Source organism: Rutilus rutilus, assembly GCF_951802725.1.
Source record: "Rutilus rutilus genome assembly, chromosome: 24".
Taxonomy (NCBI): domain Eukaryota; kingdom Metazoa; phylum Chordata; class Actinopteri; order Cypriniformes; family Leuciscidae; genus Rutilus; species Rutilus rutilus.
The window spans coordinates 3,417,416-3,442,817 of NC_140228.1; the positions used below are offsets into that span (position 1 = coordinate 3,417,416).

General features: G+C 40.0%; 1 protein-coding gene and 1 long non-coding RNA gene across 4 annotated transcripts; both read left to right on the forward strand.

Moving 5' to 3' along the window:
* The first annotated feature begins 269 nt into the window (after positions 1 to 269).
* LOC311284383 lies at positions 270 to 1,305 on the forward strand. 3 transcript variants are annotated; one of them, XR_014626203.1, is made up of 5 exons: positions 270 to 371; positions 474 to 534; positions 700 to 793; positions 884 to 1,002; positions 1,110 to 1,305. It is a non-coding gene; the product is annotated as an uncharacterized lncRNA (long non-coding RNA). The 3 variants fall into 3 exon arrangements; XR_014626204.1 differs by having other exon boundaries at positions 309 to 534; XR_014626205.1 differs by lacking the exons at positions 270 to 371; positions 474 to 534 and having other exon boundaries at positions 556 to 793.
* A 14,006-nt stretch (positions 1,306 to 15,311) lies between these two features.
* On the forward strand, positions 15,312 to 24,570 carry LOC311284458 (uncharacterized protein). The gene is made up of 3 exons (XM_084399507.1): positions 15,312 to 15,338; positions 15,581 to 15,657; positions 22,394 to 24,570. Exon 3 carries the CDS (start codon positions 22,401 to 22,403, stop codon positions 23,994 to 23,996), a length of 1,596 nt encoding a protein of 531 aa, XP_084255633.1. The 5' UTR covers positions 15,312 to 15,338; positions 15,581 to 15,657; positions 22,394 to 22,400; the 3' UTR covers positions 23,997 to 24,570.
* The last annotated feature ends 832 nt before the right edge of the window (positions 24,571 to 25,402 follow it).

Here is a 25,402-nt window from a genome sequence, read left to right on the forward strand (position 1 = left end):
GTGCATTAATAGATGTGTGTTGTCCATATGCAGTGCATTGCGCAGTACTGATTGTGTTTATTAGTTTTAACAGCTGCTAGAAGCGAGACAGAGTGTGCTAGCTGAGGATGAGGTGGGCCTTCGGAAGTGTGCTTCCATAGACCTGATGTCTGATGAGGAAGACGGCATCGTCGGCGGGGTGTCTGGATGGATTGTCTGACCTCCGTCCTTTCGCAGCCAGGAGCTCACCGAGCTCTGTGCCACGCTGCAGTTGAGATTAGAGTCGACTCCAAAGTACAGGGCAATGCACCACAGACGTCTGCAAAATGGACCGAATTCAGACAGAATGCCGCTAGTTACCTGCAGCTGTATTTTGTCAGGCCTTGTGAAATGTAAGAATATTCTGTTTTTCATGATTTCATCATAAAGCAAGAGGTCATGGGATTGATGGCTATTATTTGTTTAATAATTGTAAATAATCCTGTAATTTACAGGAAGCAGTATGCCATCTTCTCAACTCTGAGACAAATTGTGGGCGCTACGAACTGGAGCAAGGTAAAAAAATAAATAAAAGAATCTTACATTCTTTTATTTTTTTACTTTCATAAAAACTTACAAACATTTTAAAGGTAAGATTCAAAGAATATGCTTTCATTCTCTTGTATAAGAAAATAGATCCGTTATAGTTTACGATCTTAATCATACATTTTGTTTCCATAGAGTAACCTCGCCTCATAACGAGGGCGTAACCTCACATTTACTCAGAGCTATGTCTGCAAGTCCAGATTTTCATGACGCTGATCATGACGACATTGTAAGTAACTTTTACTATTTTCTCCTTGTTTCATTTTACTGTGACTTGCGTTGTTTTTATTCATATCACTCTCATTTAATTGTTTTCCAGCTGCCTGTAAGACATACTACGAGACAGTACGCAGGAGCTTCAGGTACAAACAACCAGATCTGGCATTGCAGGCCGAAGCTGTGAAGAGTTCAGCTCGGAGTCGAGCGAGAAGAAAGAGGGTAAGATTTTTAGTCAATGTGACTATTTTTCACGTGCATTAATAGATGTTTTGTGTCCATACACAGTGCATCACAGTACTGATTGTCTGTATTGGTTGTTTTTACAGCTGCTAGAAGCGAGACGGTGTGCTAGGTGAGGATGACGTGGGCATTTGGAAGTGCGCCACCATAGATCTGATGTCTGAGGAAGTTCAACCACCAGCCAGGAGCTCACAGAGCTCTGTGCTACGCTGCAGTCGAGATTAGAGGCGACTCCTAAATACAGGGCAACGCACCACAGACGTTTTCAAAGTGGATCGAATTCAGAGAGAACGCCGCTAGTCACATACAGCTCCGAAGATGAAAACAGACACTGAGCTTCCAATTTGTTGTGTGTGCAGATGATCTATGCTTTGTGTATATTGTTTTGTGTCTGTGCTAATAAAGCTCTTTCTTTGAATAAACAGCATGTCCCTGGCAAATTTTCCATTCCTTTATAAATTCATGTCCTTGATGGCAATAATAGTGTAGTCCATAGGTTAACAATGACATGAATATACCACAGAATAGCATATTATGAATATAAAAAAATAATTTATATATTATTATTTATATGAATATTATAATTTTTTGAATTTTTAATGAGTGAGGGTGACCTAGTAACAGATCTGCCAACCAATCACGAGTGATTTTTCTTGTTTAACACGTGGGTTCAACCAATAGTGAGTGAGGAAATTCAAGCCTTTCTCTGGCGGGAGCTGCTATTCATATGGTAATTAGAGCCATTCACACCTCCGGCGCGAGCGCTCTGCATACGTCATGGTTCGTTTCCGACAATATTCGGCACAGACGAACGCGACGTTCACAGGCTGTGAATTGTCGTTAACTGCCGAAAATTAGGGAGATTTGCGGCCGTTTACGGGGTCGGGAATCCCAATTTTCATGCAGTGCATGTAAAACACTTTGAGTACCTAGAAAAGCGCTATATAAATCTAATGAATTATTATTATGTGCTTCATTTTCTCATATTTAGGCCAAAGACAAAAATATAACTCAAAAAGGTAAATGACAAAAATAACCACACAGTTAAGAAAAATAACTTTATACACATACACAATGTTTTTATTAACAAAGTTCGGGAGGAGCACGTTCAGATAATTAACATAAATGGAGAGCACTCAGCAATCGACGATAAGAGGAGTGTATACATTCATATATACACCTCAATCCATTGACAGTTTAGCAGCATCCCTCCCCTCCCCTCCCAGGTCAGGCCTGGATACGGCATTCCAGAAGATATTTTCCCCGGTGCCTTGGACTAGAGGACATTGCATGTGATGTAGACGAAATTTTGCGGTCGGACCCAGAGAGATGACATGATGTAGACTGATTTTTTTTTTTTTTTTTTTCAGTGAAATTACTATTTTGTGTTTTGACTTGGAAAAAAAACACTTGTGTTTGTTTTGATGTGTGTGTATATAAACAACAATACTTGAAGTTTGGATCCCTGTAAGTTTACAGAACTATGACAAAAGTATGACCTCAAACTGACATAGCCTACCTTGTGCACAGAGAAACCAAAAGCCAGATGTGTTTTTTATTCATACCATCAGTATATATCAATATAGTTGGCGGATTGTGTGCTTATTAATGTGATGGCTTGTGTTAACTGTTTGATACGAAAAAAACATTTTTTTACGAAGATTTGAAGAGTTAAGCAAGGTTTATTAGCTTTTGCAAGAGAACTACAATGTTTTGCTGATTTGGTGAAAGGTTTTCTTATTTGTGTGTAGAGTTTTGCAAAAATAGGCAATAGTTACAAAAAATGAGCTTAAGCCATCAGAAAAAAACTGTAAGATAATTAAATTAAATGGGTAAACTCTGGTTCACACTCCAATACAGTAGGTGGTGATACTGCACCTTACAAGGGCGAAATTGTCAATCACACATTGGGGGGGACAGCTGTGGGAATTTTTGTGTTGGCGCATGCACACATTTTTTTAATCAAAATAAAATAAAAGTCAGAGTCCGAACACTTAACAGCATACAACAGCCATGCTGTTAAGTGTACTTGGTACCTCTAGGGGGGTCCGGGGGCATGCTCCCCCGGAAGAAAATTTTGTACATTTTAAAGGTAAGTTCATTAATCTGGTGAACTCTGAGTCACCCAAATCCACTGTTAAAAATAAGTCATCCACCCGCAAACCGCCCGAACCTATGATATTCTCTGATTTAGATATCTACATCTGATCATCACATTACATTTATTCAAATTCTTAGTGTTAAGCATGATAATATGGTAACATATCACACTGACATAGGCTGATTTAAAATGAACATTTATTTAAAATAAAAGTTCTTCTTTTGGCAAAATTATATTTCCTTAATGGCCTAAACAGAGGCTTTACTCCCTTCAAACTTAAAATTGTCCATTTTTCATTACATCACTGTTTGAAAACACTCAGAATAGTTTTTTGTACCTTTATAAAGGGCATTTTCCCCCTAATTTTATTAACTGTATGCTCCATCTTTCATTTCAAATTCTTAGATATCCAATTAAAATAATAAGACACTAGGCTGTTACCAATCAAATTAAATAATTTACATTGAAAAATTATAACTGTATTAAATTAGATTATTTTAAATATTTTTATAACCGCAACAGAACCATCATGGTGGGAAAAGTGTATCTGACCATGTGACTGTCTGTCCGAGTTTTGTCGAGAGCCGGAGGCGGCACGAAATTTGATGGAGGCGGCCGCCTCATAATTCTCTATGCAGGAAAAACTCTGGCAATACCCATAAATGGAAACATAAATTTACAACTGTACTTCGGTTTCTTTGCGAGGACACCGCCGTCACCTGCCATGTCTATCGGCTCGCTTTCGGGTTAAACTTTCCACGACTGCGCAACTGGGTTATAGTTGCCAGGTTGAGGTGACAAACGGGTTGAAATTGGTGTGTGGATTGTGTGAATATAATGCATTTAATACAAGATCTGGCAACTGGTCAACATTAGACAAACATATTGGTCCGATTATTCATAAAGGAGTTTGGGCCATGCAAATTATGGGAGTTTCCCGGAAGAAATAACAAACCGGGAGGGGTCCGGAGGATAGGGCTAAAAAACGGGAGAAACCCGGGAAAAACGGGAGTGTTGACAGGTATGTAAATGTCTGTCAGATTTTGCGCTCCTAACTCTTCTTCTGTTTGGTTTTTCCTAACTCACTGACGGTGCACGAGCTACTAAAGGTATAGGGAAAACATGACATGGTTTTCAGGAGAAATAGGTTTTGTTAATGTATAGTGTAAGGCCAGTCGAATGGATTTGGGAAATGGACCGGCCGGGATTTTATATTTTCGGAGCTGGAAAGAAAGACGTATTTGCAATCACATCGATATTGCCCACATAATCATACAGTATGATCAAATATTGGGGGGGGGGGACAAATTGTCCTTCTTTGAATATTGGGGGGGACGTGTCCCCCTGTCCCCCCATAGAATTACGCCTATGGCACCTTAAAGTTGGTGCCACCCGCCATAAAACCGAAGAAGAAGTAGTAGTAGTAAGGATCATGCTGTGTCCCAATTCGATACTACGCCCTAAAAGTATGTACTCTTTTTGTGAAGAAAAAGTACATATTTTTGAGTGTGTAGCAAAAGAGTAGGCAAGCTTTGGGTTCTTTTGGGTTCATCCTCCATGTCTGTAGTTTTTTAACACTTTTCACTCGCGTTTGTAGTTCTAACCGAATCCTCGTCCAACGCGCGATGGGTTGTGGGCAATATTAGCCGTTATAGTCTTTCTTTTACTGTCTATGGTTATAGTGCGCATCGATCTGCACTTCGGATTCTGACAGGAAATAGTAGACTATCCGGGTATCTTTGGAACACTCATTTCAACATACTACGATTTGGGACGTACTAATTCTATTTTCGAATACTATTTAGGACGGATAGTATGCGAATTGGGACGCAGCAACAGTTTTATTAATGAATGAATTTTGTTTTTAGTGGTTCTTCAGGTTGATGTCCTCAATTAAAGGACAAGTTCAGTATTTTACACTTAAAGCCCTGTTTACAGATCGTTTCTGATGAAATAGAACGGTTAAGATTACATTTTGGACACATGCTGCTGTCCCGAGAATTTTAGGTTTCTTTCGCTTTCCCAAACACCTACAGAATGGTTGTATAGGTATACTGGAACATTCCTTCCTAAAACACATTAAACTTTTGTTTACAAAGACGTGAAACTCACCGAGTGGTCAGGGGTGTTCACTGATATGCTCACACAAAAATCACTGCAAAAGATGCTTTCCAACAGGTTTTATCGTAGTTTTTGTCCAACTCCATTGACTTGTATTGGATGTGCTGTGAGGTACGGTATTACTTGGAAACTGAAATGGGGCTGTTTTCTTCTTCTTCTTTGTGTTTTTTTTTTTTTTTTTTTTTTTTTACGGCGGATCGCAAACTGTCTATGATCGCAAACAATGAAATGCCAGTGGTTTGCTTGCAAAGGTGCATTATCGCCACCAACTGGGCTGGAGTGTTTATTATTCAAGCTCTCAGCGGAAGAATGTACGGGTGTGAGACGTTTGGAAAAATAGGTCCACAGTTTTACAACGAATGGTAAAACACCTGTTGGAAAGCATCTTTTGCAGCGATTTTTGTGTGAGCATATCAGTGAACACCCCTGAGTTTCACGTCTTTGTAAACGAAAGTTTAATGCGTTTTAGGAAGGAGTGTTCCAGTGCACATATACAACCAGTCTACTGTGGGCAGGGAAAGCGAAAGAAACCTAAAATTCTTGGGACAGCAGCATGTGTCCAAATTTTAATCTTAACACTTCTATTTCATCAGAAACGATCTGTAAACAGGGCTTTAAGCGTAAAATACCGAACTTGTCCTTTAAGATAACTGTAAATACACTGAGACCCTTTATGAACATTTATTTTCTTGTCATTAAATATATGCATTACATGTGCATTAAATAGCCTAATTAATTAAGTTGAAATGTTTGAACTTGATCAGAGATTTGTCTGAAGCCTGATACACCGTGTAATGCAAAGACTTCTTAAAATGACAACCCAAACTTAATTCAGTTTTTCCAAGCTATACAAGATCCAGAAATGAGCCAGTTCAGTTCTCAAAAGTTCATCATCAAGTTCATCTCCACATTATTTGAAAGATTTTGATCAAATGAGCATAATTTACAATAGTTTGACTTTGTGTGAAATGTCAGTCTCTGCTGCCCTCTTCTGGTCAGTAAAATCTTCAAACAAACTTAAATTTTTTACATTTCCAAATTGAGAGGAAGCTAAATGACTGATAATAATCAATCACCACTTCTTCTTTTCATCATTTGCTTCCATGATGCTTGCTTCCAGTAACATGCAATAAAAAAAAAGTTGTTTCAACTTCATAAACGTACACACACACACACACATACACACACACACACACACACACACACACACACACACACACACACACACACACACACACACACACACACACCCACCCCCCCCCCCCCCCCCACACACACACACACACACTTCATTGACAGATGTATATTAAGTGCACAAATGCACCATTTGGGACAGGGAATTTGGAGAAAATTAATCAATAGCATTCTTTTTTATAGCAAAGTTTCATCCAGTTTTTGCTCTGTTTTGTTATCAACAAAGGGAATTTGTATATTAGAGACTATAATGCACTCAGTATTATTATTAGCTCATGCATGTGTGCTGTTGCTAGCTAATGGTTAACTCCAAGAGATTTTAGTTAAATGTATGTATTTAGGTTTAATTATTTCACTTTGCTATGCACAGATTTGTGCAGTGTTTAGTTTAATTTAATAATAAGAAATACTCTGTGAAATAAGTTCTCAGTAATAATGTTCTCGCATTACTAACAAAGTATAAATATTAGGTTTTTTTTATCTTAAATTATTTGAGGCATCTTACAGTGAAATTACTGGGGGTTTTATAGATCATCTTTGGTTTTGTAATTCAACAGTAGTTTTCTGTTCCCTTTCAAGGGAACTTGCACTGCGTTGTAAATTTTTCAACACGATGGGAACGGCTCTGCGTGATTGTGTCCTGAACTGAGGTTGTTGAGACCACCCTTCACTCCAGAGCTACCTCCACAAGGAAACTGTATGCCTTGAAGTGCAGATTATTCACTTCATGGTGTGGGAATCGTCAGCTGGACCAGTTAACTGCCCGGTTGGTGCAGTGCTGGAGTTCCTGAGTGGTTCACTGCAGGGTTATCCCACTCCACTTTAAAGGTCTACGTGGTGGTCATAGTTGCTTAGCACACTCCTTTGTGTGGCAAGTCTTTGGTGAGAGACCCATTAGTATCTTGTTTCCTCCTTGGTACTTTGATGCTGAGGCCTGCAGCTCACACAAGGGTTCCGGCCTGGGACTTGGTCTTGAAGGGCCTTTCGGCTGCTCCCTTCGAGCCCATTAAAAAGCTTAAAGCCGCAATCACACAGAGGCATTCCCATTGTATCATAAAACTTACGACACAGCGTCTCGTTCCCTCTTCAGGGAACTGATGTTACAGACGTTTTTGTTAATTATTTGTTTAAATATTGTGCCGCTGACCCAGTGATATTACTATGACAAGCAGATATTCAGAAAAAATAATGAAAATATATTGGGCCTCATTCATGAAACTTTCGTAAATATACAAGCAAATTCGGAGAAATTTGCACGTTAAAAATTGACCTTTACGAAAACTCTCCTCTAGATTCACAAACACTTCTGTTAGATAATAATTATGTATCTCTGGTATCCTTACTACAATACTTTATATTGGAGTGCAGTTCACATAATGGCCACAAGAGGGACTATGTTATTGTAAATGGGTTGTTCCCTTCAGTTAGGTTACTTTTCTGAGTGAGTGCTAAACTGCATGTAATCTTCTGTCTTCACTCTTTGAGATTAAAAGTAAAAATTTTTTTGGATATGTCTTCTGTGTTCAATCAGCACGACACAACAGGATCTTCCTTATCGAATTAAATACACAGAGAGTGACACTGATATCAGAGATCAGGAATGACACAGAAGTGTAGTTCACTCAAAGTCAAGTCTTTATTGAGAGCCTTCAGCTTATAAACTATGTGTGCGTTGTGTAAGAAATGGTGTAAACCACAACCTTGTAGATGATGATGTGGTGTGATAACTACCATTGTACAGACAAATCCATATATGGTATTTCATGCGATGCACTCATGCACATCGGAAAAACACAGAGTACAATATGTGCAAACACTTCCTTTCTTTTAACTCCTTTGGCCACTTTAAATCATTTATGATTTACCAGAGTTTGCACATTTGCCAAGGCTGTTTTTGTGGGGGAAAGACCCTTTACTAATGCAAGCTTATCCTTCATGATCTGAGGTTTCAGGCTGGGCTAGAAGAACAGACACTGCTATTGCTTCCCTGACAGTGATTACTCACTTTGTCAGACCCTCGTTCACCTAAACACCTACTCTGTATGTCTATCAGATCCCAAAGCAGTCTTCTTTTGCAATGGGAAGACCCCTCACAGAGGATAGTAGAATTATCAGAATTATAATCATTTTTAATTCAAAGGATAGTCTCTGGTGTTGTATTGAAAAACGATGTGTACTGTACTTTGTACACCGACGCACGTATCATTCCTAATTTTCACCCAACACACAGTGGACTTTTCTCTCCACAGACGCACGTCGGTAAATTAGGGAATGAACTTGCGCTCCCGGGGGCGGTTCAGTGAAAAGAGGAGGCGTGTTCCGGCGCAAACGTTCCCTGGTGCTATTTTGCAGTTCCAGAAAACAGTTCCGCCACTGACCAGGAGAAACCTCGTCTAAAGTCAGTGGCGCGTTCAGATGCTATTTTAAGGGCGCATGCTTGGCTATAATGTAGTGTGTGTAATTTCGGCCAATCCATTCAAACGATCTTGTGACAAGTGGCTATGTTTACATGCACATCTTTTGTTTTAATCGGACTGAATTCATTCCGATAGATGGATCCGAACGTAGTGTTTACATGAACACTTTGTGTGTGTTTGTCATGTTTGTGTGTATTATGTCATCACATTGGAAAGGTCACGAAAATTTTTTAAATAATAATAAATTAATCAAATATGATCAAAGTCTGATCATCTCTCAGAATGCCCTCATCATCTGTCTTACAATTGTTTTTGCTCCAATGCTGTAAGTCTAGTACTGTGGGCTGACTATGCATCACTTTGATGTCAATGCCATGTAGGCCTGCCAGATATAACATCATGGCTATCTGGTGACAGAATTTGTTCCTGCGCTGCTTTCTTTGCTGCTTCACCTGCGTGCCTATTTCCCATAGATGTTTCATCATCCCCAGTCAAGTGACCTTTGTCTTTCACTATGGCCACTTTGGCCGGTAGTTGTACCGCTTCAGTAAGGTCTGCAATTAAGCGGGCTCCTTTGCATTTGCAGCTGGATTGGTTGCTGATGAAGAAACTATGAAAGATTCTTGTAATACTAATATGTTGCGCAGCTATTGACATATCATACTGTATATACACGATCATTTCGATCTTCAAAGTACAAATTTATAGAGACCAAACATGGTATAAGTGACCATTGATTCTATTGTAAAATACACAGCATCAACAAAATAATAGTATTAAAAGACATTAAAAGACACAAGACAGTAAATCATTCACAAAATGTTATGGGATGCTTGCTCATTTATAGATCAGTTCGTCGATAAATGAATGCAGGAAAGTCTGTTTTAATGTCTGTAGGTTTTTTCTCCTGTGGCCGAGGTCCTGACCACATGACCACATTTTTCACAGCAATAAAGATATCTTATCTGATCGTCTCCCCGGCAACTGAAACCTTTCCTGCTCTTTTGTCTCTTTTGGGGGGGATGTTTCATTCCTAAGAGTGGGCTTTGAAGCTTATTTGTTAAATGTAAAAAAATAGTTATGTGTCTGATTGTCTCAGTCGTTACATAATTCCCCCCTTCTGATCGTTGTTGTCCCTCCTATGGACAACCATGAGCGACGTCGAAAGTGCAGAAAGATCAGACACCCTTCCGGTTTGTGTCTCCTGGAGCAGTGGTCATTCCACGGTGGGTGATGTAGACAGTTGCCAAGTCCAGGTCTCTGCAGCAGGTGCCTTGACAGTGTGTCACCTGTCATCATGAAGTCAGTTTGCTTGATACAGGTGTTTGCTTGTTGCTGCAGGAAGTGGTTATGGGCGTTGTGTAGCGCGGAGAGAGTTTCAGACTGACCTAGTACTGTTAGCAAAGGGGCAGCAGGTGGTCATTCGCCCTTGGTTCTGCACCCAGTCACCAGCAGTTTGAAGTCTGCAGTGTTACTCTGCTCTGGTGGCAGTGCTGACTTGAGCTTGCCTGAGTTGTGTTGGGCAAGAGTCAGAGTTTTGTTCTTCGTAGGACTCCTCAGGTGAGTCCTGTTCAGGGAGCTATTTTGCGTGTGTCAGCAGCTCCTGTAAACTATGAGGCAGGTGCATCCATCTGTCCTTGTGCAGCCTCCGATTGACACCTGTGTGAAGGGTGTGGAGGAGGATGTTGTTGTCGAAAGCAGTTGGTCATCCTGTGGTATTTGCAGGTTGAGGGTGCTGCCTTCCATGGATTCTCCCAGGGGCTTGGCTGGTACCCGGGTTGTTGCCATTGTGACAGTTCTGTGCTGGTCCTGGGCATGCTCAGTCCAGCTGCCTTGAATCTGGTTTGAACCTCAGTCTCTAGCTGGTATGTGAGGCTTTGAGCACAGGTCCGCTCCTTGTGGGACACTGTGATCTGTTATGTGAGGTTGTTTACCTTCTGTTTCATATCCATAAGGTGGGGTAAGGAGATGATACTCTTGATCAGCTCAGTGTGGCTGTAACTCTGGCTTGGGTCATGGGTCGTTGTCCTCTTCTCTCATGGTGCAGTTACGTTTGGCTCTGGTGCTGGATGTCAGCAGCCATGGGTGGAACAGTCAGTGTACCTTGTGATGGCTTGTCGGTCCTTTTGGTCTCCTGTCTGGTTAAGGTCAGGTTAAGTCGAGCATCTGCGACATTTAGGCACACTTGTGGTGAGAGACTAATGCATGACCCTAAAGAGTTCAGAGCTAAGGTTTGATGGGTTAGCTAGGTCTGTAGCATAAAGCTAGGTGTTTCATGTGTAGCTAGCTTGTCATCCTTATCATCTTAGCTGTGGATGTTAGGAGGCTAAGAGTTGTGTGGTTCCGAGAATATTTTCTGGAAAGGGCATAAGCCGAGATTAAATAAATTACTTAAAATGGTTCTTATGGCTAAATTATTTCTCCGGACTTAACTGATGGTTCAAGACGGCCTTGACGAAGTTAGATTAAGCTTATTTAGATTAAGCTTATTATCAATACTCAGGACTATAGTTATGCCCTAGTAATCGTTGAGATTACTTGTGTAGCAGGGTCATAAAAAATGAGTGCACTTGTTGAGAATAAACAAAATCACAAATAAAGTTGTCTCTGGTTCCGTTCTGGGCCCTATGGGAAATGGAACCACATTAGAACAAGAGGGGAAATGTAAATAAATCATATAGATGAAAGAATAGACAAGTGAATAGCTGACTGCTATTATTATCAAAGTAAAATAAAATAAAAAGGACTTAAATAAGTGATCAAAACAGCAGGAATGATCAGAAATTGGGGAATAATCAATAGCACTAGTGACTAACCTTTAGATTTGCTTGGACCAACACTCCATAGTGGGTCACAGCTGCTGCGTGTTCAAGACCACACCGTATGTGTCCCTCCAAAAGTTTAGTCAACATGCATATGAAAATTCTCATTACTATAAGAATTCTTCTCTAGCTACACAGTTTACATGTAATTAAATTTAGGTTTAATTGACAAGGTAACTGCAATTTAACATTCAGTAAATGCAGCTATGGTTTGGCATTTGTCAATTTTACTCCTGTAACTCTTCTCTTTAGTCAGCAGAGAGTAGCAAGTCAAGCAATGAGGTTTCTTTATATTTTATATTAAATTATATTTACTTAATTATTCAGTAAAACCACATGTTATTGCGATTGTTATTTTTATTTGTTCATCGTGTTAGTCTTTTATTCACTGACTTTACTAGGGATGGGAATTGATAAGATTTTATCAATATCAATGCCACTGACGATTCTGCTTATCGATCCGATTCTCTTATCGATTCTTGATAGCACTGTGTGGAAAAATGTAGTCATATGCTTTTCAAAAAAACTAGTGGTTTTATTTATTTTAAAGCTTAAGCTTGAGTAAGCAAACTGTACTTTTTATGTAATTTATGTAATAAACAGAAACTTATTGTAAAGTGTTACTGATTAGTTATACAACGATTCAGACGTCTCCTGAGTTCACTGTTGGAAAGATCAGTTGTTTTAACCATTCATTACAATTAATTGTTTAAAAGGAGTCATTAGTTCGCGAATTGGACGTGGGACGTGATTATTCCAGCAGTTAGTACATTTGTGTCAACACAGAAAACATTTCATCACTGGATAGTTTTTTTGTTTAATTAAAGTGTTGTTTTATGTCAGCTGAATTTCCGGAACGCTTTTCAGAGAAGATAAGGCAACTTATTTAGCACAATTCACACCCAGCGGTAATTCAAAAAAAAAAAAAAAAAAAAATTCTCTGAATGCTCCACATGAAACTTTGGTCTTCCGACCTTTTACCATTTAATTTATTTTGATTAATATGTGCGAGTGAGAGAGAGCAAGACAGCACTTAGTTTGGAGACGGTGAAGTCTTGTTTACACTTTCGCCTGGCTCCGAAGACAGAGAGAGAGAGAGCGCGCGACCGGGTTTTTCTCTCTCTCTGCTCGTTCTTTCAGTTAAACATGCGCTCTGTCACAAGCGCAGCAGTTACTCACCGATCAAAGAGTTTGGCGGGACAAAAATTCGCTTTGGCGGGCGCTAAAACAAGTTAAATGCAGGAAAAACCCTGTTATTGCAAACAGCATAATTTGTCTCGTTTAATAAAATAAAGCCAAGCTTTAGATCGCCTCTTCCTCTCCATGATTACCTCCTCTGCTCAAATCAAATCGAAATAGCTAACGTTACGATGTCCGAGGCGTCATTCAGACAGCATGTTTTTCTCCACGTTTGCAGAGTCAGGGACAACCTGAGTATTCTTCTGCATCTTTTTCTGCTGCTTCTCATTCAAATTAGTGATGAAACGCGCTCTGTAGAGCTGTTTGTTTGCTGTCGGCTACGGTAGAAACATGACGTCACAACAACTTCATAGAAGGGGGTGCCCTCGGTTATGTAGATATAAATGACTCATTCTAAGGTAATAAAAACATAACGGTTTATTAAGTAAGGTCTTTATACACCACTGAAAACATAGTTATGGATCTTATATTGCATTTCTGTCAATAGATCCTCAGAAATATTACACATTGCACCTTTAAAGGGTAAGGAAATAGATTTGCTGTAAGTCAAAGCTTGTCTAAGTATACATAGCATAGACGTCCATCTTGTGCATGAATACTGACATTCCTTTCAGCGAGTGAAACACAGTTTTGATCGCCAGGTAGCTCTGCTTGTAGATGCAGCTAAAATTTAGATGAATTACATCAATCTAACAATAATTTGTAAGGCCTTTACATTGTAGAAAGTGGAGTGTCACCCAAGTCTACGTATGTATAACACTGTACTGAGATTTCTTCATCAGAAACTGATTAAGCAATACTGCAATTTGGATTTCTTCAACCAAAGCAGAATAATAAATACCGGTACAGTTTACATGCCGCTGAGATGAGATTCCTTTGTCAAACAGACTTACGCTTTTAATGCTGAAATTAGGATTTCTTTGCCAAAATCTGATTAAAATTATACCGATACCATTTGAAAATATGCTAAGAGGTGTTAAGACTCTTTCACTTACAGTAGAGATGTCAATTCCAGCTATCGTTTTATCTGCATTTTAACAAGCCATCAACTAGTGATCAAAATGCGTATCGCATGTTGTGTCCCATTTGGATCGGAATGATCAAATGCACACTTTTAGGTTAACAGTAGTTTAAACGAAGGGTCGCTAGGTCGTGTTAGCTTACCCAGCTCAGGTGGTTTGCTTACAATCTGGCGTCAGGGTGACGTATGCCCTATTTGGAGTTGCTGTTTTCTGTAACAAGTCATTGTCATAGAAACTAATGTGTACCAGTGCCAATTCAACCAGCATTTAGCAAATGTATGTTTTAAAAAGAGCTGTGCATAGTCTGTTGGCATGGGAGGCTTACACGTCCATTCAAGATTTTCTTAAAATCAGTAAAATTCGAATTTTACTAATGCAGACTCTTGCTTCTCTTTGAGCACACATTTTAATACAGTATTACACAGTCCGAAAAACCTATAACCTGACTTTTGGCCTATTCTAAATCCCTAATTGGTTTGTGTTCAGTAAAGCAATGAGTGTTTGCACATGTGAGGAGTGTGTGTGAGGCACTGATGAATTACTGTGGCATTTTGATAGGTTATGTTTGAAAAAGGAAATCAACATATTTCCTGTTAGATTTTTGTGTTACATAGAGAATTGTATACAATTCTCTATGTAACACAAAAATCTAACAGGAAATATTAGCTGTTGTGCACATACATGTTGTGTTGGCAGATAATTAGCGTATAGTTTTGCAGGTTCTGGTGTTTGAGTGTCAGGTTTCAGAAACTGTGTGACAAGTAAGGATTTGTGTGTAAGCAGCAAACTGTAAGAGCTGGGGGTGAAAACTTTTGAACAGGATGATGTGTACATTTTTGTTTAAAGATCATATTTTTTATTTAGTACTGCCCTTCAGAACCTAGTAATTACATGTTCCCCGAAGACAAAATAAGTACAATTTACCCTGTTCATCCAATTCAAAAAGTTTACACACCCCAGCTCTTAATGCATCGTGTTGCCTTCTTGAGCATCAGTCATTTTTTCTTTTTTAAAGATTATGTCAAATGATTGTTCCTTAAACAAATATTGTAGAAAACTGATGTTGTTTAAAATAATATGCAGAGAAAAAAACAAGTACTATATGCTTGGTGGTCCCTTTGTTACATACCTTATTAGTATTCCAAAGTATTCTAAAGTATTTGGATTAAGATACAACACTTGTGTAATCTAACAAAATACATTTACAAATTACTTTTTAAAGCATTTTGTAATCTGTAATGAAATACATTTTAAAATTAACCTTCACAACCCACATATCTTTCCAGTAATTGCATGTTTAAAACCTAAAAGTTTGACTCTTTCCTGCAAATCACGTGATGGTTAAAAATGGGTGTTGGCTTGGTATAAACACAACCAAGTCTCTTCCTTTTTTCAAGTTCCTGAAGTGAGTTACAGAAGGAAGCATTGTTACAAACAGGTAATATTTTAACTCTACTTATTTTGCTCTTCTGTAGGCTCTGTGACTAAGTGTAGTAATGATTTTGATTATATATCTCAAATTGTGTATTATTGCTAAAACCTACTCATAAATAAAGAAATTAAAAGAAAAGGAAAGATTACATGTTTCCATTGAAAAAAAATCACATTATAAATTCTGTCAAATCTTTCTGAACTTGCATCTTTTAAATAACAAATTTAACATGTATTAACTTTGTTTAGCATCAGTTTGCTTTGTTTAGCAAAAAACCTGTTGGACTCTCTAAGCTGGAACCAGTCGTGGTGGATTCTACTGAAAGGTAGGAAGGACTATAGACATTGGCTCAATTGGGCTGTTAGAGTAGATTTTTACCAATTAAAAAATTAATACTGTTTTAAATAGAATCAGAATGGGTTGATGAAGCATTTTATTCATCATTTCAAAAGAGTTCTGAGTTGTTAAAAAGAAGATAACAAAATTAAAAAGCATTATTTTACTTTTATTACGACTTACTCACCTAAGTCCTATGCTATAAAACCCAGTACTGGCATTTGTTGTCTTCTGATCCAGAGTTGAGCAAAATGTTTCAGCATCCTCCTTAGATTGTGTAAACGGGCTAGGAATTAAAAAGATTGCCCAGTACATGCTCGTTTTCAGAGTGTCAGTCCTCGTCCGTCTCAGAGTTTACTCAGTCCTATACAGAATGGGAATTATCGGTGTGGGAATTTTGCTCAGTACAATAATACATTTAAAACATCTTTTTTTTTTTTCATCCAAGAACTTGTATAAATATTAAATATATATAATCAATTCTGTGATTACTTGTGCTTCCACTCATGTTGTTTATTTGATCCGTTGTCCTTGTGGTTTAGGTTATGTGTCAATTGTCAATCGAAACAAAGAATTAGTGAACATAAGAGTTCTATCAGAAAAAATATGTATATTATCCAGTTGCGGCTCATTTTCTATCTTCGAATCATGATGTTTCCTCCTTACGTTTTTGTGGGATTGAAAAAGTGAGTGCGCCACCTAGAGGGGATGATGTTGAATTGCTCTTACAGAGATGTTAACTGTTTTGGATTTGTACCCTTCAGACTTTATCACCATCGGGGTATGAATGATGAAGCATTATTTAATGTGATGTTATAAATTATAATTAGTATTATTTATATATATATATATTATTTTTTTTTACTTTATTATTTACAATTATGTTTGAACCTGTTTATGATGATGTGGTGTTGATTATGTATTCAGTCACTGAGCTTAATTGGTTACAAATGAATCTTGACATTGATTGGTGTAAGGGTGGAATTCCTGCAGTGGTTCAAGCTGCAAGAACTGCCGAATGACTAAAGAAACGTTATTGGCAAGATGGTAGAAAACTGCACATTTCTTGTCTTTAACCACCCACTGCCACTTATACCAACGGCGGAAATAAGTACAGTTACAGTAGCTTAATATTTGTGGGAGAGCGTTGCTATAGATAGCGACGATATTGTATTGCAATATGTAGCACTTCAAAGTCAATACCAAATCAAAACTAGTTAGCACATTAGTTGTAATTGAAAATGTTTAATGACAAAATATGGTTATGGTTACACTTAAAATAGTTACAAAATAAATGTATGAAATGATGATAACGTCTCAGGTTACGACTGTAACCTATGTTCCCTGAGAACAGGGAACGAGACACTACGTCAGAATGACGCTATGGGGAACGCCTCAGGCGTGACAGGTGTCTGAAATAAATATCAACTCACGTCAATTATGTTGACCGGCGACAGCCCGTGAATCATCAGCTTGATTGATTAACGCGCAACCTGGATGTATAAAGGGAAGCCTTGCATACATGACAACATCCTATCGTCTGAAGGGACTGTTGCAGGCAGGCCCCGAGGCATGGCAGGAAGACGTAGTGTCTCGTTCCCTGTTCTCAGGGAACATAGGTTACAGTCGTAACCTGAGACGTTCCCTTTCGAAAGGGAACTCTACACTACGTCAGAATGACGCTATGGGGAACGATATACCAACGCCACCATGCTGAGGGGAGTGCATGCCCAAAGGCAGTGACAACTGTCCGAACCAGTAATTCAGAAAACACTGGAACCACTCACCCTTAGGTCACATCGGGCTGTCAGTGACAGCACTCCCTACCGGTCATCACCCAAGCTAATGAACCAAGAAACCGCCAGAACATAGTTAATGGGGGGTATATCTGGGCCAGCTCAAAGGCTTAGGACCACAGCTTCCAAAAGAAGGGGTCCCTTCTAGGGAGTGTGGCTAGGGGGCCCAAGGGACTCCCAGCCAGTCACTATTCAGGGGAGCGTGCCACCTGAAATACCACCAGGCAGGCCTGACCTGGTGTCACTACATAAGACACTAGAGTCTGGCCACTTCCTGTCTGTCTGAAGACAGAGCCTCTGGACACTTGCCTTTAGAAGGCATCCAACCCGAGGGACTGCAAAACAGGCAGTGAACCACTCAGCCCGGATCTCAGAGACGGGAAACCCTGGAGAGTATGACTCAGCATAGTGCTTTACAACCCTTGCCAGCGAGGGGAGTCTCTCTACTCGATCCATGGATCTACCCAGTGTTTGTGTTTCAAAACACTGAGGAGGCCTGTGAGGGCCTAAAGGGAGCTACCTCCAGGAAGGCCTGGTAGGACCTCTAACCTGGCGACCACAACATGGGGGAGCTTGTATTCAACCACAATATGTGGGAGCTTACCTTCAGGAAGGCCGGTGAGGCCTCTGACCTGGCAACCACAACATGTGGGAGCTCATATTAGGAAGGCCGGTGAGGCCTCTAACCTGGTGACCACAGCATGTGGGAGCTCCTATCAGGAAGGCCGGTGAGGCCTCTAACCTGGCGACCACAACATGTGGGAGCTCATATCAGGAAGGCCGGTGAGGCCTCTAACCTGGTGACCACAGCATGTGGGAGCTCCTATCAGGAAGGCCGGTGAGGCCTCTAACCTGGCGACCACGTCATGTGGGAGCTCATATCAGGAAGGCCGGTGAGGCCTCTAACCTGGCGACCACAGGATGTGGGAGCTCACTTTCAGAAAGGGAATAAAGCGTACAGCGCACAACCCTTACCATAAAAAATGGAAATAGAAAGTACATGAAAGAAAGTGCATGTACTTAGCCATTCTGAACCCAAGAAGGCCTGATGAGGCCTCTAACCTGGCGACCACAGCATGTGGGAGCTCATACTCGGGAAGGCCGGTGAGGCCTGTAACACGGTGACCACAGTGTGTGGGAGCTCATCAGAATGTGGAAGTTAGCTAGAGAAAAACATCTGTCGTAATAAAGTGACGACAGGAAGAATCTAGAATGGGACCCGAAGAGAAAGACCAGGGTCTGAGCCACATAGGAAGGGACAGAAGCGATACGCGCATGACCCTTACCATAGAAAATGGATTTTAGAAAATACACAAGACATAAGTCGTGTGACTTACCATAAGCATGGTATAAAAAAGGTACGGAACGTATGTACCAAAAAGGAATGAAGTAAAGGTTTGCTCGTACTTCATCACTCTAAAAACACAGTATGTGTGAGCCCACATTCGGGAAGGCCGGATGAGGCCTGTAACCTGACATGTAAAAGCTCAAAACCAGGAAGGCCTGGTGAGGCCTGTAACCAGGGAACCACCTTACGTGGGAACCTATAATCAGGAAAGCCAGAAGAAGCCTGCAACCTGATAGACACAATACGTGGGAGTTCTCATTCAGTAAGGCCTGGTGAGGCCTGCCACCTGACATGAAAGAACTCATAACCAGGAAGGCCGCAGAGGCCTAAAGCCTGGTGACCACTAATTGTGGAAGGTTAAAACTCAGGAAGGCCGGTGAGGCCTGTGACCTAACGACCACCGCACGTGGGAGCTCAAATTCAAGAAGGCCTGGTGAGGCCTATAACTTGATAATCACAGTAAGTGGAAGCTCACAGCATGTAGGAGCTCACATTCAGGAAGCATACAGCTCATATTCTGTAACCTGACAAGTGGAAGCTCATAACCAGGAAGGCCTGGTGAGGCCTATAACCTGGCAACTACAGTATGTGGGAGCTCATTTTCAAGAAGGCCTGGCGAGGCCTGTAACCTGACATGTGAAGACTCCTAACCAAGAAGGCCTGGTGAGGCCTATAACCTGGCGACTACAGTATGTGGGAGCTCATATACAACCACAGTATGTGGGAGCTCATACTCAGAAAGGCCTGGTGAGGCCTCTGACCTGATAACCACAGAATGTGGGAGCTCATAACCAGGAAGGCCAGATGAGGCCTGTAACCTGATGACCACAGTATGTAGGAGCTCACATTCAGGAAGGCCGGTGAGGCCTGTAACCTGACATGTGGAGGCTCTTAACCAAGAAGGCCTGGTAAGGCCTATAACCTGGCGACTATAGTATGTGGGAGCTCATAACCAGGAAGGCCGGATGAGGCCTGTAACCTGATGACCACAGTATGTGGGAGCTCACATTCAGGAAGGCCGGGTGAGGCCTGGAACCTGACATGTAGAAGCCCATCACCAGGAAGGCTGGTGAGGCCTGTAACCTGGCGCCACAGTATGTGGGAGCTCATAACCAGGAAGGCCTGGCGAGGCCTGTAACGTGGCGACCACCGTGTATGGGAGCTCATATTCAGGAAGGCCTAGAAAGGCCTGTAACCTGATATCCCAGTATGTGGGAGCTCATAACCAGGAAGGCCGGATGAGGCCTGTAACCTGATTACCACAGTATGTGGGAGCTCACATTCAGGAAGGCCGGTGAGGCCTGTAACCTGACATGTGGAAGCTCATAACCAGGAAGGCCTGGTGAGGCCTATAACCTGGCAACTACAGTATGTGGGAGCTCATTTTCAAGAAGGCCTGGTGAGGCCTCTGACCTGATAACCACAGTATGTGGGAGCTCATATTCAACCACAGTATGTGGGAGCTCATACTCAGGAAGGCCTGGTGAGGCCTATGACCTGATAACCACAGTATGTGGGAGCTCATATTCAAGAAGGCTTGGTGAAGCCTATAACTTGATAACCACAGAATGTGGGAGCTCATATCACAGTATGTGGGAGCTCATATTCAAGAAGGCCTGGTGAGGCCTATAACTTGATAACCACAGAATGTGGGAGCTCATATTCAACCACAGTATGTGGGAGCTCATTTTCAGGAAGGCCTAGTGAGGCCTATGACCGGATAACCACATTATATGGGAGCTATATTCAAGAAGGCCTGGAGCGGCCTATAACTTGATAACCACAGTATGTGGGAGCTCATATTCAGGAAGGCCTAGTGAGGCCTATGACCTGATAACCATAATATGTGGGAGCTCATTTAACCATAGTATGTGGAAGCTCATATTCAGGAAGGCCTAGTGAGGCCTATAACCTGATAACCACATTACTCCTTGACAGTCAATTCCTGGGAGCTCACCTCAGGGAGGCCCAAGCACTGTCCGGTTGTTAAGACCTACTACCTGACCATCGAAAAAATCTTTAGATTTACTCCCATAACATTTTGCCCCAGACTCTAAAACAGGAGATGTGGTCTGAAAAGAAACAGAAATGTGTTAATTTCACATTTTACAAAAAGACCAGAATTACACCTGCTCTTTTTGTTCACTGCTCATTTTTCAATTAAAATGCAGCCAAAAACACTGGGTAACGCGATCTGGATGATAGGCTGAATTACTAAATATCTAACTTCTTAAAAGTCAGATAATATTCCGTTAAAAAATATTTGGCTTTCATCCCTCGAGAAGAAAGTCAACAGTTGCGAGGTTGAAACATCCGACAGCGCACGGATTTTTTCTTTCTCACGCGCGCCGAGATATTTCTTAATGAACACTGCCAGCACCCTCAGGAACTGACTGTGAACGCCTCGTACCCAAACAGTATTGTTTCACAGATCGCACGCACCACAGCTCAGATGCTGAACCCTCCTCCCTCGAGAAAAGGGTCCGCGAAAGCGGAGCATTTTTAAATAAAAAACGCTCACAGTTTGCACAAGAGGCTCTCTCGAGAGCCTCCCGCGCGCTTCAGCGATATTCTCAATACAGACAAACAGTCCCTGAAGACGAAAAGATGTTGTCATGTATGCAAGGCTTCCCTTTATACATCCAGGTTGCGCGTTAATCAATCAAGCTGATGATTCACGGGCTGTCGCCGGTCAACATAATTGACGTGAGTTGATATTTATTTCAGACACCTGTCACGCCTGAGGCGTTCCCCATAGCGTCATTCTGACGTAGTGTAGAGTTCCCTTTCGAAAGGGAACTTATATTATTAAATGTACCCAGCATATGTGAAAAATGTTACCTGAGAGAGAGAGAGAGAGAGAGAGAGAGAGAGAGAGAGAGAGAGAGAGAGAGAGAGAGAGAGAGAGAGAGAAAAGAGGAGGCAAAAGGAGAGAGCCCCAAGAATAAGAAGAGAGCCCCCAAGAAAGGGACCCCCAGAGAAGAAGAGAGCCAGAGCATCAAAGGGGCCAGAGCAACAGTTACAATCTTCTTTTATCCTTTCCTTGACCATGTGACTAAAACCCAACTGTGAGACATTCAAACTGACCAATCAGATAATTACACTTCCATCACTGTACTAAAGGTGTGACAATTCATCGACCCCCCAAAGTACAAACATTTGGCCTGCAGGCCTAGATCTCTATCAGCCCCTCTGTGCCTTATAGGAACTCCAAATGGTCATTGTGGTAGAAAGAGGGGGGTAGAAAAACAGTCATGCAAAGGTCTTTGTTCATTTAAAATATCTTGGATTATTTTCAATTCTACATTGGTCATGTGATTATTTTAAATGGTGTTGAGTTTGAATATTTGTATATGCCTGATGAAGGTTGTGAGACTGAAACATTGCTAATAAAAATGTTGATACTTATTTGCAAGAACCGATAGTGTGCGGGAGTTCCTTGATTTTTTGTAAGAATTATTATGATGAAAGTAGTGTTGATGAAAAGTTGCATAATTCTGCCTCATTTCATTGGTAAAAAAATTATTACTACTTTTACTAATTACATGCCTAACTATGTTGCTTTCTGCTTTATATGACAGACAAAATATGGTCAGCATGGAACAAAATAATATGTCTAAAATCATCAGTCAAAGTGAATATGAGCAAGGTCGATGTCGTCTAAAACCGAGAACAGACTCTCATGATAAATCTGAACCATTTAGGCAAATGACCTTCGGGGAAAGAGACAACAACAAACCTCATAAAACCATTCTGATGGTGGGAGAAACAGGAACAGGAAAAACAACCCTGATCAATGCGATGATCAACTACATGTTGTGTGTTCAGAGAGAAGACAAGGTTTGGTTTGAGATCACAGATGAGGATCAGTCTTTACAGACGAATGATCAGTTAGTTCACAGTCAGACCTCCAGCATCACTGTTTATGGGTTTTATCTACAAGAGAGTCCAATCGATCTAACAATAATTGATACACCAGGATATGGAGACACACATAATATTGAGAATGACAAAGAGATCACCATAGGTTTGCTTAATTTAAGCAGATGTGATGACTATATCCATGAAATACACATAGTCTGCCTGGTGATTAAAGCAACTGAAAATCGACTCTCTGACAGACAACAATACGTTTTGGATGCTGTTCAGTCTTTATTTGGACGAGATATTGCTGAAAACATTGTTTTGCTCTTCACACACTCAGATGGAAAGCCCCCTAAAAATGCCCTGAAGGCTGTTGAAGTGGCTAAAGTCAAGTGTGCAGTGAATGACAAGAATCAGCCGGTGTTTTTCCTGTTTAACAACTGTCAGTCAGAACCTGCTGATGAAGAATATGAAACAATACATGAACAATCATGGAATCTCAGTTTTAGAGGAATGACAAATTTTTTCAAGATTCTTGACAACATAAAACCAAAAACCTTGCAGATGACTCAAGATGTGTTACAACAACGGAATCAGTTGGAAGCAAAAGTTTCCAATTTACGTTCACGTGTTCAAGTGATAGAATTAAAGCAAAATGAGCTGAAACAAACTCAAGAAGCTCTGGAGAAGAACAAGAAAGATGTAGAGGACAATAAAGACTTTGAGTTTGAAGTTGATGTGTCCTACAAAGAAAGTGTTGATATTGATCCAAAAAAGTGGCGCTTAACTAAAAAGGCGACATGCTGCAGCGTCTGTGAGGAGAACTGTCATTATCCAGGATGCTGGTGGGCCAGAGATCTCAAATGGTGCAGCGTGATGAAAGATGATCACTGTACAGTGTGCACAAATAAATGCCACTACAGCAAACACGTCAAAGAAGCAAAAATATATGAAACAAAGACAAAGAAGGAGAAGAGGACATATGAAGAGTTAAAGAAGAAATATGAAGACAAAATTGGAGACAGTGTGTCTCTGGTCCAGAAGCTGGAAGAAGAACTGCAAGAATTACAGAAAGAGAAAATAAAGCTGGTGAAGGAAGCTTTTCACTGTGTGGAAACTCTGGAGATGATCGCACTCAACACTGATTCTCTGAACACACTCCTGCACATTGATTTTCTGATTGAGAAGCTGAAGGAAATAAATGAGACTGAAAAAGCAAAAACACTGGAAAACATCAAGAAGAGAGCAGGAGAAGGAAAACATGGAGCTCTGGGATACATAACAAGACAAGTAAAAAAATTTAATCCTGCAGCTAGTTAAAGAACATCAGACAAGTGCACTCTGAATGTGTCCTTTTATGTGATATAAAGCTGCATTATCACTATGCATTGATGTGTTCATATACATTTACATTTTTTGAGTTTGTGTCCAATCTTGAAACAGTATGACTGTGTGTATGAGGTATTGTCCCATGCTAGCTTTTTTCAGCAACAATTAATCAGACAATTGTAAAAAAAAAAATAAAAATAAAAAAATCATTACACAGACAATTTGCTCTTAAACAGTGACATCTATCGACTGAATAATAAGAGATACAAGAATTCCTTTATAGCTGCTGCAATCATGTTTTTAAATGACTATTATAAAGTTTATAAATGACTATGTTTTTAAAATTTAGTTTGTGTTGCTGTATGTTTAACTTCTTAGATAATATATCACAATTGAAGCAGCTCATCTTTTTATGCATGCAATGATCTTGTCTTGCATTTTGTACTGTAAGTTTGGACTCAAACTAGTGATTGCTAACTAAAAACTTGAGATGTTGTATAATCAGGCTCTAAAAATAATGGTAAAAAGCCAAATCGATTGGATAATTGTCATATAAAAAAAGAAATTGGAATATGCTTAGTTTTACTAATTTAAAAAATGAGTCATATATATAAAATAGATTTTTAAATGTTGGCACAATAAGGCACCACCTGTATTATGTAAATTGGTAAAGAGACAGGATAATACAGACAGAACCACTAGAAGTACAGCAGGTGAATAATTGTAGGATTGATTACCGTAGAACTGCACTAGGGCAAAGAACCTTTTCTGTAAAGGGCTCCCAAACCTGGTACATGTTGCCAAATGAGTTTAAAGCAGTACATGATATAAAGTAATTTACATTTATGTTAAAAAAATATTTACACGTATTTAAATTTAATAAATGTTTGATTTAATTAGTTATTAATGTTGCCAGGGTTGGAAGTATCCTTAAAATAGGTACAGGTCATTTAGGTATGTTTTTGCATGTATGTATGTATGTTTTACTGTACATTAGCTGAAAGCTTTATTCTATGATAAGCATTTTTTCTTTCCTTTTTAAAATTTAAATTAGAAAAGCCTTTTTACAGACCCGATATGCAAATTATCTTATGCTACTGTATACTCTCTATGTGCATATTTCCAGCTTTCGACTGAAATCATGTTTTTTTTTTTTTTTTACTGTCCCTTCAAATAAACTTATAAATAAATAAAATAATTCAAAGTAAATCATTTGTGGTCTCAGTGTTTTAAAATAGAAACAGACCTGTTTGTTATAATGTTGCCTGAGGAGAGATGAATGACCTGCATGCTTCTTCATGTCCAACCAAAATTTTACAAGATAAAATTACAAGAATATTACAGCCAATGCAATTTATCTGATATACTAGTGCTGTTGAAAATTAAAAAGTGTGTCC

Bases quoted from the DNA above. Each gene is read 5' to 3' on its own strand.
- LOC311284458 (XM_084399507.1), top strand. From the start codon at position 22,401: ATGGTCAGCATGGAACAAAATAATATGTCTAAAATCATCAGTCAAAGT.